The sequence below is a fragment of the Cetorhinus maximus genome, chromosome 11 (genome assembly GCF_964194155.1).
Source record: "Cetorhinus maximus chromosome 11, sCetMax3.hap1.1, whole genome shotgun sequence".
Classification (NCBI taxonomy): Eukaryota; Metazoa; Chordata; class Chondrichthyes; order Lamniformes; family Cetorhinidae; genus Cetorhinus; species Cetorhinus maximus.
Window position 1 is genome coordinate 30,513,247 of NC_135889.1, and position 11,890 is coordinate 30,525,136.

At 45.3% G+C, this 11,890-nt stretch overlaps 1 protein-coding gene across 1 annotated transcript in view; it reads left to right on the forward strand.

Moving 5' to 3' along the window:
* The window catches only part of LOC144686262 (parathyroid hormone 2 receptor-like), a 241,849-nt gene extending 230,544 nt beyond the window's left edge, over positions 1-11,305 (forward strand). Inside the window, exon 13 of the mRNA XM_078551351.1 lies at positions 11,255-11,305. Coding sequence (XP_078407477.1) covers positions 11,255-11,269 — 15 coding nt within the window. The 3' untranslated portion in view covers positions 11,270-11,305. The remainder of the gene's footprint in view (positions 1-11,254) is intronic.
* The last annotated feature ends 585 nt before the right edge of the window (positions 11,306-11,890 follow it).

The window sequence follows — 11,890 nt, forward strand, 5'->3', positions numbered from 1 at the left end:
CCCAACCGACTTGGCAGCGGGTGGGCAGCCGATTGCCGCTGGCGAAACGGGCTGCGCCGCCATTTTCAGTGGGTGGGCCAATTAAGGCTTTGCGACTCCCATGGAGAACGGGAAAATAGTCATGGGGGCAGGTGGCCTCAGGCCGCCGGTTCCAATGGGGAGCCAGCAGCCTTTTAAAGAGTGGCCAGGCAGCCTGCTTGAAGCAGTGCACCTGGCCACTCAGAGAGGTAGAAATGCTCCAAGGAGGGTAGAGGAGGAGGAGGAGGTGGAGGAGGAGGGGGGGCAGGCTGCAGGAGAGGCCAGCAGGGGGCCACTGTGCACCCAGATTCTCGGACGTGTACCTTGCTGTCCTCCTGGAAGAGGTGGGCCAGTGACGTGATATTCTGTATCCTGAGGATGGGAGGAGGAGGGCCCCCCATGTTACCAGCCAGGTGTGGGAGGAGGCGGGCGAGACTGTAAGTGCCCATGATGACGTCAGACACACTGGCACACAGTGCCGAAAATGCTTCAATGAATTTTGCTGCGCTTCGGACGGATGAGTACCATGTCTGACTGGTCTATTTGAGGCAGAAGGCAGCCTTAGCCTTTGCCCCCCCACCATGTATGGCTGCTGTTACTGCATAGGGCATCTGTCGCACGCTGGGTGGGCAAATGGGTACTGACAATGCTTATATCAGCCTTAGTGGTTGAAGCACAGCATATGTTGGTTATTTGAGTAGCTTGGGGGTAAGCTGCAGGGGAGGCCGGTAGACATATACTCAGAACTCCAACACGTGTCATATTGATGGTAATGACATGGTCCAAGGGGTGCCTCAAGGTCCTTTGGGCAAGTCCCATCTGCTGACATCGGCGCTGCATCTATTTCATCCTCCTTTCCATGGGCGCTAGCACCCGTGTGCTATTCAAAGTGATGGACGCCGAATGTGTCCAAGGAGACTGTTGGGGGAGGGGTTTGGGACCAGCCGTACTATCTTCTGGGGACTCACCACTAGTAGTGTGGACAGGAGCCGCTGGAGGCCTCAGATGGCCCACTGTGGTTGGGGTGCGGCGTGTGCGTGCAGAGTACATGAGTGACCTGCCCCAATAAATCCTCTTATGTGTTTTGCAGTAACCACAATGCCTGGGAGCGCCAGAGGAATGGAGGTGAGCACCCTCCTCCAGCGCCTCACCCCATTCGAGGAGCAGGCCATGGAGCTGGGCAGGAGGCAGGAGTCCAGGGCGACTGGGGGCGGCGAGGCTGGAGTCCAGCAGGTAGGTATTTGAGGTCCACTGTCCCATCCACTCTGTGTGCCCACCATCCAAACCACTGATGGTTGCTGCAATCATTAATGCTGCAACAATGCTCATTCACTGACTGAGACATTCTGATGTCTGGGTCAAACAGGAGGGACCCTCGTCCCCTTGAGGAATAGCCTCTCCACCACCTTCCAAAGTCACCTTATCCCATTCATGACCACTATCACCATGGTCTCACATGCCATTGGATTGCCGCTGCACACCCAAAGACTTATTCCATTTTCTGGGGTTTGGGACCTCCTGCACCCTTTCAGCCAGTGCGGCCCACATTACTTTGTCCAGAAGGTCCTCAGCACCACAGCTACGAACCTCATGGCACTCAACTTAGATGAATACCACCACGTTACTCACCCTGCGCCAAGGGGAAATGTTGCCTTCTGGCCACCCAGTCTATGCCCCTCCTTACGGAATGAAGGGCAATAATATGACCTCTCAATCTCCTTAGTTCACCAGAAAATGACACAACTGTTTGAAATGTTTCCTCAGCCGCGCAACTATCCAGGCAACAATGCATCCACATCAGATACCTCTGCACTCTCCCCTCTCCTCTGGTTCTTTACAAGCCATGTGCCATTCATGAGGCCGTCTAACCAGCCTGTTTGCATGTGTGTTTAATGCTTGGCTCATTTGGACCTCACCAATGTTCTTCTTTTAAGGGTCTATAAGGGTGAGCTACTTATGAGGCTGGTGGGGGAGAGGGATGAAAGGTTGAACTGAATGTACACTAACTGATGCACTGTCCTTGCTGTTAATTCCAGCATCACCACCAGAGCGACCCGCACGTCCTCAATGCAGCCCCCCCTCCACACCTGAGGGCCAACATGTGCAACTTGCGGCACATCATTTCAGCCAGTCAGGCACCAGCGCAGACACACACGCCTCGGTGGGGACTTTACCATCGGCTAGTGTCCCAGGTCACAGTGGAGAGGGCACATCACGATCGCTGGAGGAGATGGTAAGGGCAGAGAGTGCTGATGGCACCAGCAGCTGGAGGGCTATAGGGGACGAGGCACATGTTGAGTCCGGCACTGATGACGTGCCTCTGGAGTTGTCTCCATTGCAGCAGCTGCAGGAAAGGCGGCAGGAAGTGCGTTTGCATCTGGCAGGGTTACATGAGGGAATGGTTCAGTTGCTCTCTGCGACGGAGGAGTCTAGGAAGAGTGCACGTGAAGAATCCGCCCTCAGGGCAGAGCATCAAGATTCCTTCAATGAGAGATTGGCGACTCTCATAGAGAGGGGCTTCCACCAAATGGATCAAAATATGATTGGGTTACGCTCTGACCTGCAAGCCCTCACAGCGGTTCTGGCCACAGGTTGTGTTTTCCATTGTGGGAGATGTTGTGGACACTAAGCGCCAGCACTCGGTGCCCATACATCTGCGGTGAGCAGGGAGGTAGATTTGGACCTCACGTCAGCGCAGCAGCTGCCTGTCGTCGCTGTGAGCTCCTCTCAGGGCGCTCCAGATGAGGGCAGCAGCTCCTCCGCCCCTCTGCAAGTCAACGTTGCTTCCATTAAGGCTGCAACAGCTGGGGAGGTGCCAGTTCAGGAGCTGGCCACTCCCTCCCAGGCGGGGCCATCACAGGCTCCACGGGCCAGAGGACGCCCGCCAAGGTCATCTAGGCCAATAGGACAGCAGAGTCAGCAGGCTGTCTCACAAGCCACTCCGAGCGATGGAGCGGCATCTAGACGTAGCACCTGGAAACAAAAACGAAAACATAAGGCACCTTAGGCACTCCCCGGGTATGTCACTGGTGATTTTGTGTTGGCCTTAGAATAGGGACCCCTTTTTGTAACATTGTCGAATAATCATGTGGGCTTTAATTGGGGACAGAATAAAGTCCACCTTTGTTACCATGGCTGAGCGTTTATTCATTGTGGTGCTTTTTTCATTTTCACATAATTATCATGAGTGTTAGAGTGGAGATTGATGTTTCTGTACTAAGGCCTTATTTGCAGCTGATCAGGTGGAAGAGGTAGCACCTAAGTGCCACGTGTGGAAGTTCCAGGCAATGCTACTCCTGCTGATCCATGTGTGTGGAGCTAGCTGAAGGTTCTTTGGATTAAATTGTCCTGGGTGTCCCTGCCTCCTTGGTGTAAACGCGGGTCATCGTTGTGGCCCTCATCATCGCCCTGTGCTTCCTCATCCTCTGAGGCACTGCTGGATTCATCATGTACAGCCTCACCCAGGGCGTCAAGGTCTTCATTGTCAATTGCATCCCCCCTTTTCAGCGCAAGATTGTGCAGGGTGCAGAAGACTACCACTATCAGAGAGACGAGATCTGGGGGGTACTGGAGTGCGCCCCCTGAGCGGTCCAGGCAACGGAAGCGCATCTTGGGAAGACCGATGGCTCTCTCCACCACAGCCCTTGTGGTGCCCTGGCTCCTATTGTAGCGCTGCTCAGCTTCTGTTCTTGGAAGGCGTACTGGCATCATGAGCCACCTTCTGAGGGGATAGACCTTGTCACCTAGCAGCCAACCATCCAGCCGAGCCGGAGCACTGAAGAGTCCCGGCACCTGGGAGTGTCTGAGGATGTAGGCGTCATGGGAGCTGCCTGGGTACCTTGCACAGACTTGTAGAATCAGCATCCTGTGATCACACACTATCTGCACGTTCATGGAGTGGAATGAAGGCACCGGGCTCACCTGCTGGCGCCTTGATGGCCACATGTGTGCAGTCTATTGCACTCTGTACGCAGGGGAAGCCAGCAATGGCCACGAAGCCTCTGGCTCGCTGTGTCTGGCTTGCCTGGTCCCAGTGGAAGTGGATATAGGTGGATACCCGTCTGAACAGAGCGTCTGTAACCTGCTTGACACAAGTGTGCACAGCTGATTGGGAGACACCGCAAAGATCACCCACCGAGTCCTGGAAGGAGCCGGAGGCATAGAAGTGGAGGGCAACTGTGAGCTTCAGAGCCGCTGGCATGGGGTGTCCACCCACACAGTTAGCAGAGATCTCAGGGCCAATCATCTGACAGATATAGTTGACTGTCTCCCTTGAGAGTTGGAGCCTCCTTCGGCACTGCACCTCAATCATAATGAGGTAGCTGCTTTGCCGCCTGTATACCCTGGCAGCAGGACAGTGGTGTTGTCTGCACCCCTTGCGCCCCTTGTGCCTGCGCCTGGACACCCAAAGGTAGGCTACGCCATCCGCACGTCAGCTGGAAAATTCTGGCCTTTGTTTCCTGTCTGCCAACCAGTTTTCTATCCATCTAAATACACTACCCCCAATCCCATGCTCTTTAATTTTACACGCTAATCTCTTATGTGGGACTTTGTCGAAAGCCTTCTGAAAGTCCAAATAAACCACATCCACTGGCTCCCCCTCATCAACTCTACTAGTTATATCCTCAAAAAATTCCAGTAGATTTGTTAAGCATGATTTACCTTTCATAAATCCATGCTGACTCTGTCCGATTCTGCCACTGTTTTTCAAGTGCTCAGCTATTAAATCTTTTACAATGGACTCTAGAATTTTCCCCACTACCGACGTCAGGCTGACTGGTCTATAGTTCCCTGTTTTCTCTCTACCTCCCTTTCTAAATAGTGGGGTTACATTAGCTACCCTCCAATCTGTCAGAACTGTTCCAGAGTCTATAGAATCTCGGAAGATGGCCGCCAATGCATCCACTATTTCTAGGGCCACTTCCTTAAGTACTCTGGGATGTAAATTATCAGGCCCCGGGGATTTATCGGCCTTCAATTTCTCCAACTCCATTTCCCTACTAATACTGATTTCTTTCAATTCCTCCCTCTCACTAAACTGTGTTCCCCAACATTTCTGGTATGTTATTTGTGTCCTCCTTTGTGAAGGCAGAACCAAAGTACATACTTAGTCGGTCAGCCATTTCTTTGTTCCCCATTATAAATTAAGTAATTTATTATTTCAAAAAAAGTAATTAAGATAATTAACAGCGCTGCCCATCCAACCTTAAGTTTGGTGAGCAGGCGAAGAGCCCAAGCAGCCTTCGCGTTTTTCAGGAAACCTCATCCACGGACGAGATGAGGTATCCTGAACGCTTAATACTATCAATAAATAAATTCTGATAAATTGAAACATGTCCCAGCTCATGCGACATTGTCACATGAGGGGACATGTGTAAATAATTTTTATCTTTCTTTATTTATATATTTCAATCTCCCTTTTTTCCATTACCATTTTCCATAAATTTAAAAAGATTAGAAAGTAGGAGAGTGAAAGGAAGGCAAGTAGCCAGGGTAAAGAATGGATAGCTGGGAATACCTTGAGATCTCCTCTCCAGATCAGGAAGGAAGGTACTGAGAGCAGAGGTGAAACTCAAAGGCCTAAGTGTTTCCATTGTAACTAAGTGGGAGACATTTGTTCAAAATGTTGGAAGTAGCGAGGGAAGCCCATGGGACTTATTGGAGTTCGTAAGAGTGAGTCCAAAAAGGGAACTCAAAAAGAAAATGCCACAGACCAAATTGTAGCTTTAACTAAAAATAAGGGTCTGGAGGTAAACACTGCTGTGAATGCAGGTGATTTTGTCTAAAGGAAAGATAACCTCTTTTTCATCAAACGATGCAGCTAAACCCATGACCATATTAAGGGACACGGGAGCTACTCAAATTCTTTTGCTGGAGAAGGACCTAGATTTCCCTCCAGAGAGTTCAGTGAAAGCTAAATTATTGGTAAATAGGATAAGTGGAGAGTATATCCCAGTTCCATTGTACAAAGTCCAATTGGAGGTTATAGCTTTGCTCATCATTACGGAAAGTTCAAGAGAGGCTAAAGAGATGGAGCAGTTACAAGAACAAGTTCCTGGTATTTTTCCATCATGTGTGGTGGCCAGAGCAATGGCTAAACAAAGGTCAAGGTAATAGCACTAACAGAGATTAGAGTAGCCAAAACTTTCTTTAAGGATGAGGATAATTCAAAGGGATTGTTTGGTGTGCCTTCATTAATTGAGGCTCAGAAAGCTGACCCAGAGTTAAACAAGTTAGCACAGTCAGCTCACACTGAAGCTGAGGTGGAAGGAGTTCCGGGGTGCTATTACATTAAAAATGCAATTCTGATGAAGAAGTGGAGACACCCTTACAGACCTGAGGATGAGGAATGGATTGTTGTTCATCAGATAGCGGTACCACCCAAATATTGTAAGGAGATATTGCGAGTAGCACGTGAAATTCATATGGACACGTAGGAACATGGAAAACCCAAGCATTGATAAACAGTTATTTTACCTGGCCAAGACTTCATAAGGATGTAGTGCAACTTTGTAAAACGTGTCATACATGTCAGGTCATAGGTAAACCTCAACAAGTAATCAAACCAGCACCTTTAATACCCATGCCAGTTTTTGAAGAATCATTCAGTTGGGTATTAGTAGATTGTGTAGGAACATTACCCAAAATGAAAGCAGGACATCAGTATATTCTTACAATCATGGATATGACAATCTGATTTCAGATGCTATTCCTTTAAGAACAATTACAGCTAAGGTGGTAGTGGAGAAATTAACTCAGTTTTTCACTCATTATGACCTACCAATTGAAATACAATCTGACCAAGGTTCTAACTTCATGGGTAGAATCTTCGGCTCGGTGAGTGGGGGTGGGGCCTGCTTGCCGAGGCATAAAGAGACACGGGTGATGTTGGGCGTGTGTCCCGACATCACCGCGCATCATTCAGATTTTCAGTTTGGCGGGCGCGCAGCCGAGTTGGCTGCGCGCCCACCAAACTATCAAAGGCCTATTAAGGCCATTTAACAATCAATTAAATCATTGACCTGAACTGCCCGCTCAACCTTAAGGTTGGCAGGCGGGCGAAGAGCCTCGGCGACCTTTGCATTTTTCATGGAACCTCATCCATGGGTGGGATGAGGTTTCATGACGTTTTTAAAGTGTTGAAAATTTTTTATTAACATTAATGGACATGTCCCAGCTCATGTGACGTTTCACGTGAGGGGACATGTCCTTAAAATTTTTCTCTCCCTTTATTCAATGTTTTATATGTGAAACTAATCTCCCTGAGGCACCTCTGTACCTCAGGGAGATTCCTGCGCTCTTTCACGCGCATGTGCGAAAAAGCGTACTCCCCGACTCAGCCAACTCCTACTGCCCGCTTCTGGGCATGCCTTAATTGGCCCACCCACGTAAAATAGCGCTGCCTAGATCAGCTTTGCGCCCGACCGCACAACTCCCCCCGTCGGGGAGAAAATTCTCCCCCATGTCTAAAATTTTCCAGGACATAGCCAGCAATTATATCAAACAACTAAAGTCTACCGCCTATCAAAACCATGATTAAGCCCTATTTCCATGAATACCAAAAGGATTGGGACAAAGGATTAGATTTCTCATTATTTGCTACCAGAGATTCTCCAAATGAATCTACTGGATTTAGTCCATTCAAATTGATCTATGGTCATGAAATAGGAGGTCCATTAAAGGTAATTACGGAAAAGTCCCTAAAGCAGAAAAACATCCTCTATGTTGGATTACGTGTCCATGTTTCTAGAAAGACTCACAGGGGCATGTAGGATAGCACAGAACACTTAAAAATTTCCCAAGCCAAAATGAAAGAATTGGCAGACAAACTTGCTACAACTAGAACGTTCCAAGCAGGAGATGAACTATTGGTATTATTACCTTTGCAGGGTGAACCCCTGAAAATGAAATTCAGTGGCCCCTATAAGATAGTTAGGAGAGTTGGTAAAGTGACTTATCTGATAGATACTCCTGAGTGTAGGAAGAAGAAACGGTTATGTCACATAAACATGTTGAAGCAACATCACCGCAGAGAAGATGATAAGACAGAGCAAGTGTACCAGGTGGTAGGAGTAGTGGAGGATGACAGAGACAATAAGGGCAAAGTAGAAGTAGATAGTACCCAAAGCGAAGCTCCTACAATTTGACAAGCCAATACGAAAATAGTGGGACAGTGAGACACTGTGTTCTCATATTTAGAGGAAGGACCAAGGAAAGACCTAATAAGGTTACTCAGGAAATTTGTGCCTTTTTTAAAATTTATTTGTTCGGGGGATGTGGGCATCGCTGGCTAGGTCAGCATTTATTGCCCATCCCTAAATGCCCTTGTTCAGAGGGCATTTAAGAGTCAACCACATTGCTATGGGTTTGGACTCACATGTCGGTCAGACCAGGTGAGGACAGCAGATTTCCTTCTCTAAAGTATATTAGTGAACCTGATGGGTTTTTATGACAATCGACAATGGTTTCATAATCATCATCAGGCTTTTAATTCTAGATTTTTTTATTGAATTGAAATTTCACCATCTACCATGGTGGGATTCAAACCCAGGTCCCCAGAGCATTCCCTGGATCTCTGGAATACCAGTCCAGTGACAATACCACTATAGTGACAGTATCACTATGCCACTGCCTCCAGCTGACTTCAGCACAATAGCTGTACCTTTCACCAATTTGTTAAAAAAAACAGGCTAAAGTGGTATGGTCAGCAGAGTGCCGGGCAGTCTTTGAAAGGCTGAGGGTGACCTTGATAAGTGAACCAGTGTTGACCGCCCCTGAATTTATCAAACCTCCTAAAATCACAGTTAATGCTAGTAACTTGGGGGTAGATGCAATCTTATTACAAGATGATGAATTAGCGATAGAGAAACCGGTGGGGTACTTTTTCAAGAAACTAAATCAATATCAGAGGAAGTACTGTACAGTAGAAAGATAAGCTCTAGCATTGTTGTTGTTGCTTCAACACTTTGAAGTTTATGTCCTACACTGTCAAGAAGATATAATAGTTCTCATAATATTATTGGAAATTATTGTAAAATAGAGTAATAGTGGGATGTGTCTATGTGTCTACGTGTGTGTGTGTGTATGTGTGTAAGACTTAATTGAATTAGACTGGGTGCTTTGATCTAAGAAGAGGGGTTAGGTTTGAAATATTAATTGTATAAACATGGGGAAGTTTAGAAGCATGGGTGTCAAGGGAACTTTTGCGTTTTGAAATTAACCGGACTAGATTGTTTTCGAAGGAGGGATGAAATCTGTCACCTAGCCAGGTGAAGTTTAGAAAAAGTGTGTTTATTTTCCCCAAAGATTACTGGTAAAACCTAGTGCTATGAGAGGGTTTTATTATCAGGGAGATAAAGTCCAAAGATATAGTAAAATAATGGGTGTTTGCATTCAAAGAGGAAGATATGTATAAAGAAGGAGCAAGGGCTCTATGTAAGGGAAGGCATTTTTAAGATCTTACAAGTGTGTGAAAAAGCCTTCAGCATTTATGCCTCAAGCTGCTGTCTTCAAAGGTCTAAAGTTAAGAAAACTCACTTGGAAGTCGACTTGTTCAGGGTATCATTTTTTTTTTGCCTGGGTCTTTCAAAACCTATGCGTCTTACTGTTACCTTAATGAAAGTATAACTGGGAGTTAGGTTAATTAGGGGATTTATAAGTTATCATAGCAGTAATGTGTATATCTATGTATGTATTTAAAATCATTTCTCTTATTAATAAATAAGTTAAATCTAATTTTATAAAAACCTATAAGACTTGCTGGTCTTATTACTACTGAATTCAAGGCACACACCTCAAAATTTATACAAATTTAAAATTAGTTGTGACAGTTGTTTCAAGTTTCCCTCTGGGATTTGAACAGCTTGGCATTTACCATCTGCTGTGTCATAACAGACATGATAACAAAGAAACACTAATCTACACTGACCATAATCTACTGGCGTTCATTGAAAAGTTTAAACTTGAAATGCGAGACTGTTTAGATGGAGTCTATTTTTTTAACCATTCAATGTAAAGATTGTTCACATTGCTAGCAAATGTAATGCGATCATGGATGTGTTGTCCTGGATGTAAAATACTAAAATAAATTAAAGAGGTAAGAAATACTGAAGATTGTATAAGGAGGAGGAAGGATGAATGAAAGTGTTGTGGTACAGGTTACAATCATTTATTCGAGCAATTGCAAGGAGAGTGCTATCTCAAGCTACTTTGTACCTGTACCCGAGCCTCCTGTGGTTTGTTTGTCAAAAATACCACAACAAAAGTGATTCTCGTGTTTAGTTGTCCATGTGTCACATACCTTGTGATGAAACATTGAAACATATTTTTGAAATGGCGTTTCATCTCTTTTAAGGGTGGAGGCATGTAAGGAACATACCTTTTTATTTCTGTTGGACTGTTGTAAAGAACATATCTTTTTATTTTCTGTTGGACTGTGGCTTAGAATTATAATGGCTGCAGTTTGAAAGACATTTCCACTGGAACAGGATAAGAGATATATATAATGTTACAGTCCTAGAACAGAATGTGCCATGAAAGACAGGATGCTGCCAGAAAGGAGTCCTGGACCAGGGGAGCTGCCTGACAACAGCATTTTAATTGGCTCCTGACCGGTGATCACGGTTTTGTGTGAGAAGCAGGGCAGCTGAATAGCTCCTAGCCTGAAAGGAACAAGACCTAAATCCTCTTAATTCTGTGTATGGAAGATTCCAGTAATTCCACAATAATAGCTAGCTGTTTTTTTCTTCTCATGTCTCTATAACCTGCTCTCTCTCTCTGAAAACCCCTGTCAAGGGGTAAAGGAAAATCACTGTTAGGGACATTAAAAGGCAAGTGCTCAACCAGTGAGCTAAATACTGAAAGTGCTGGAAGACCACCTCGTGTCATCAACAAAAACTGAAAGGAATTTGGAAGACATCAATGAAAATCAACCCATCAATTCCTGTACTCAAGAATTGGGTGCTACTGAATTGTTTTATCCCACCCTTAAAATCCATGTTTTTGTGTGTATTATGTGTCTTGTATGTGTGTGTATAGGGATTTAATAAGGGGTAGAGGTTAGGTTATAGAGTTAGAAATTAGCAGTTCATATTTCTTTCTTTTGCCACTGGTCAACAACAGTTTGTTCAATAAACAGTTATTTACTTATTAAGTTTACAAACTTGGTGCTCATACTCTGTTAACCTAAATTAAACAATTAGGTGGGTTGATCAAACCTTTTTGACATTTGTTGCAGCTCGGGGAGGCTTGATATTGCAGTGCACTCTCCCCAGTGAGTCGTGACATCAGGACAATCGCAAGATTGTCCTGACTAGTGCAAGATGAAAAGCTTCAACAAAATATCTTCTTTCAGCAATACCCAGATATTTATTAAAAGAATGAAGCCACAATGTTCATGGTTTAAATGAAAAGAATTTTACTAAACAAAAATCAAAAACATGAATATTCATAACTACGCTAAGTTAATTGGTCAATTATATTAAAGATATTAAAAGTGCAACGAACACAGTTAATTATTTTCTAAACTGAACTTAACTCAAATTTCCTTTTACATTTATTTGACTTACACTCCCAAAGCTCAGTCAGATACCTATCAAAATTTGGAAGATTAATTACTTGTTTGGAGCGCTGCTCCAAAGATTTTCATATAAGGGTTGAGATTTTTTAGGCCTTCTGCTTACTGCTGGCAAGGTTTTCCCTTCAAATATCTTCCAACTGGTCGACAGTTATTGACTCCCAGTTCAACACAGGCATAGCTAGCTTCTGAAGCGTAGCCACCCCGGGTCAGAATTTCATGCTCTCGTCTGGACCTGGAAAAATTTATTAATTTTGCTTCCAATTTCCACTATCCATCATTTTCACATGGTCCATC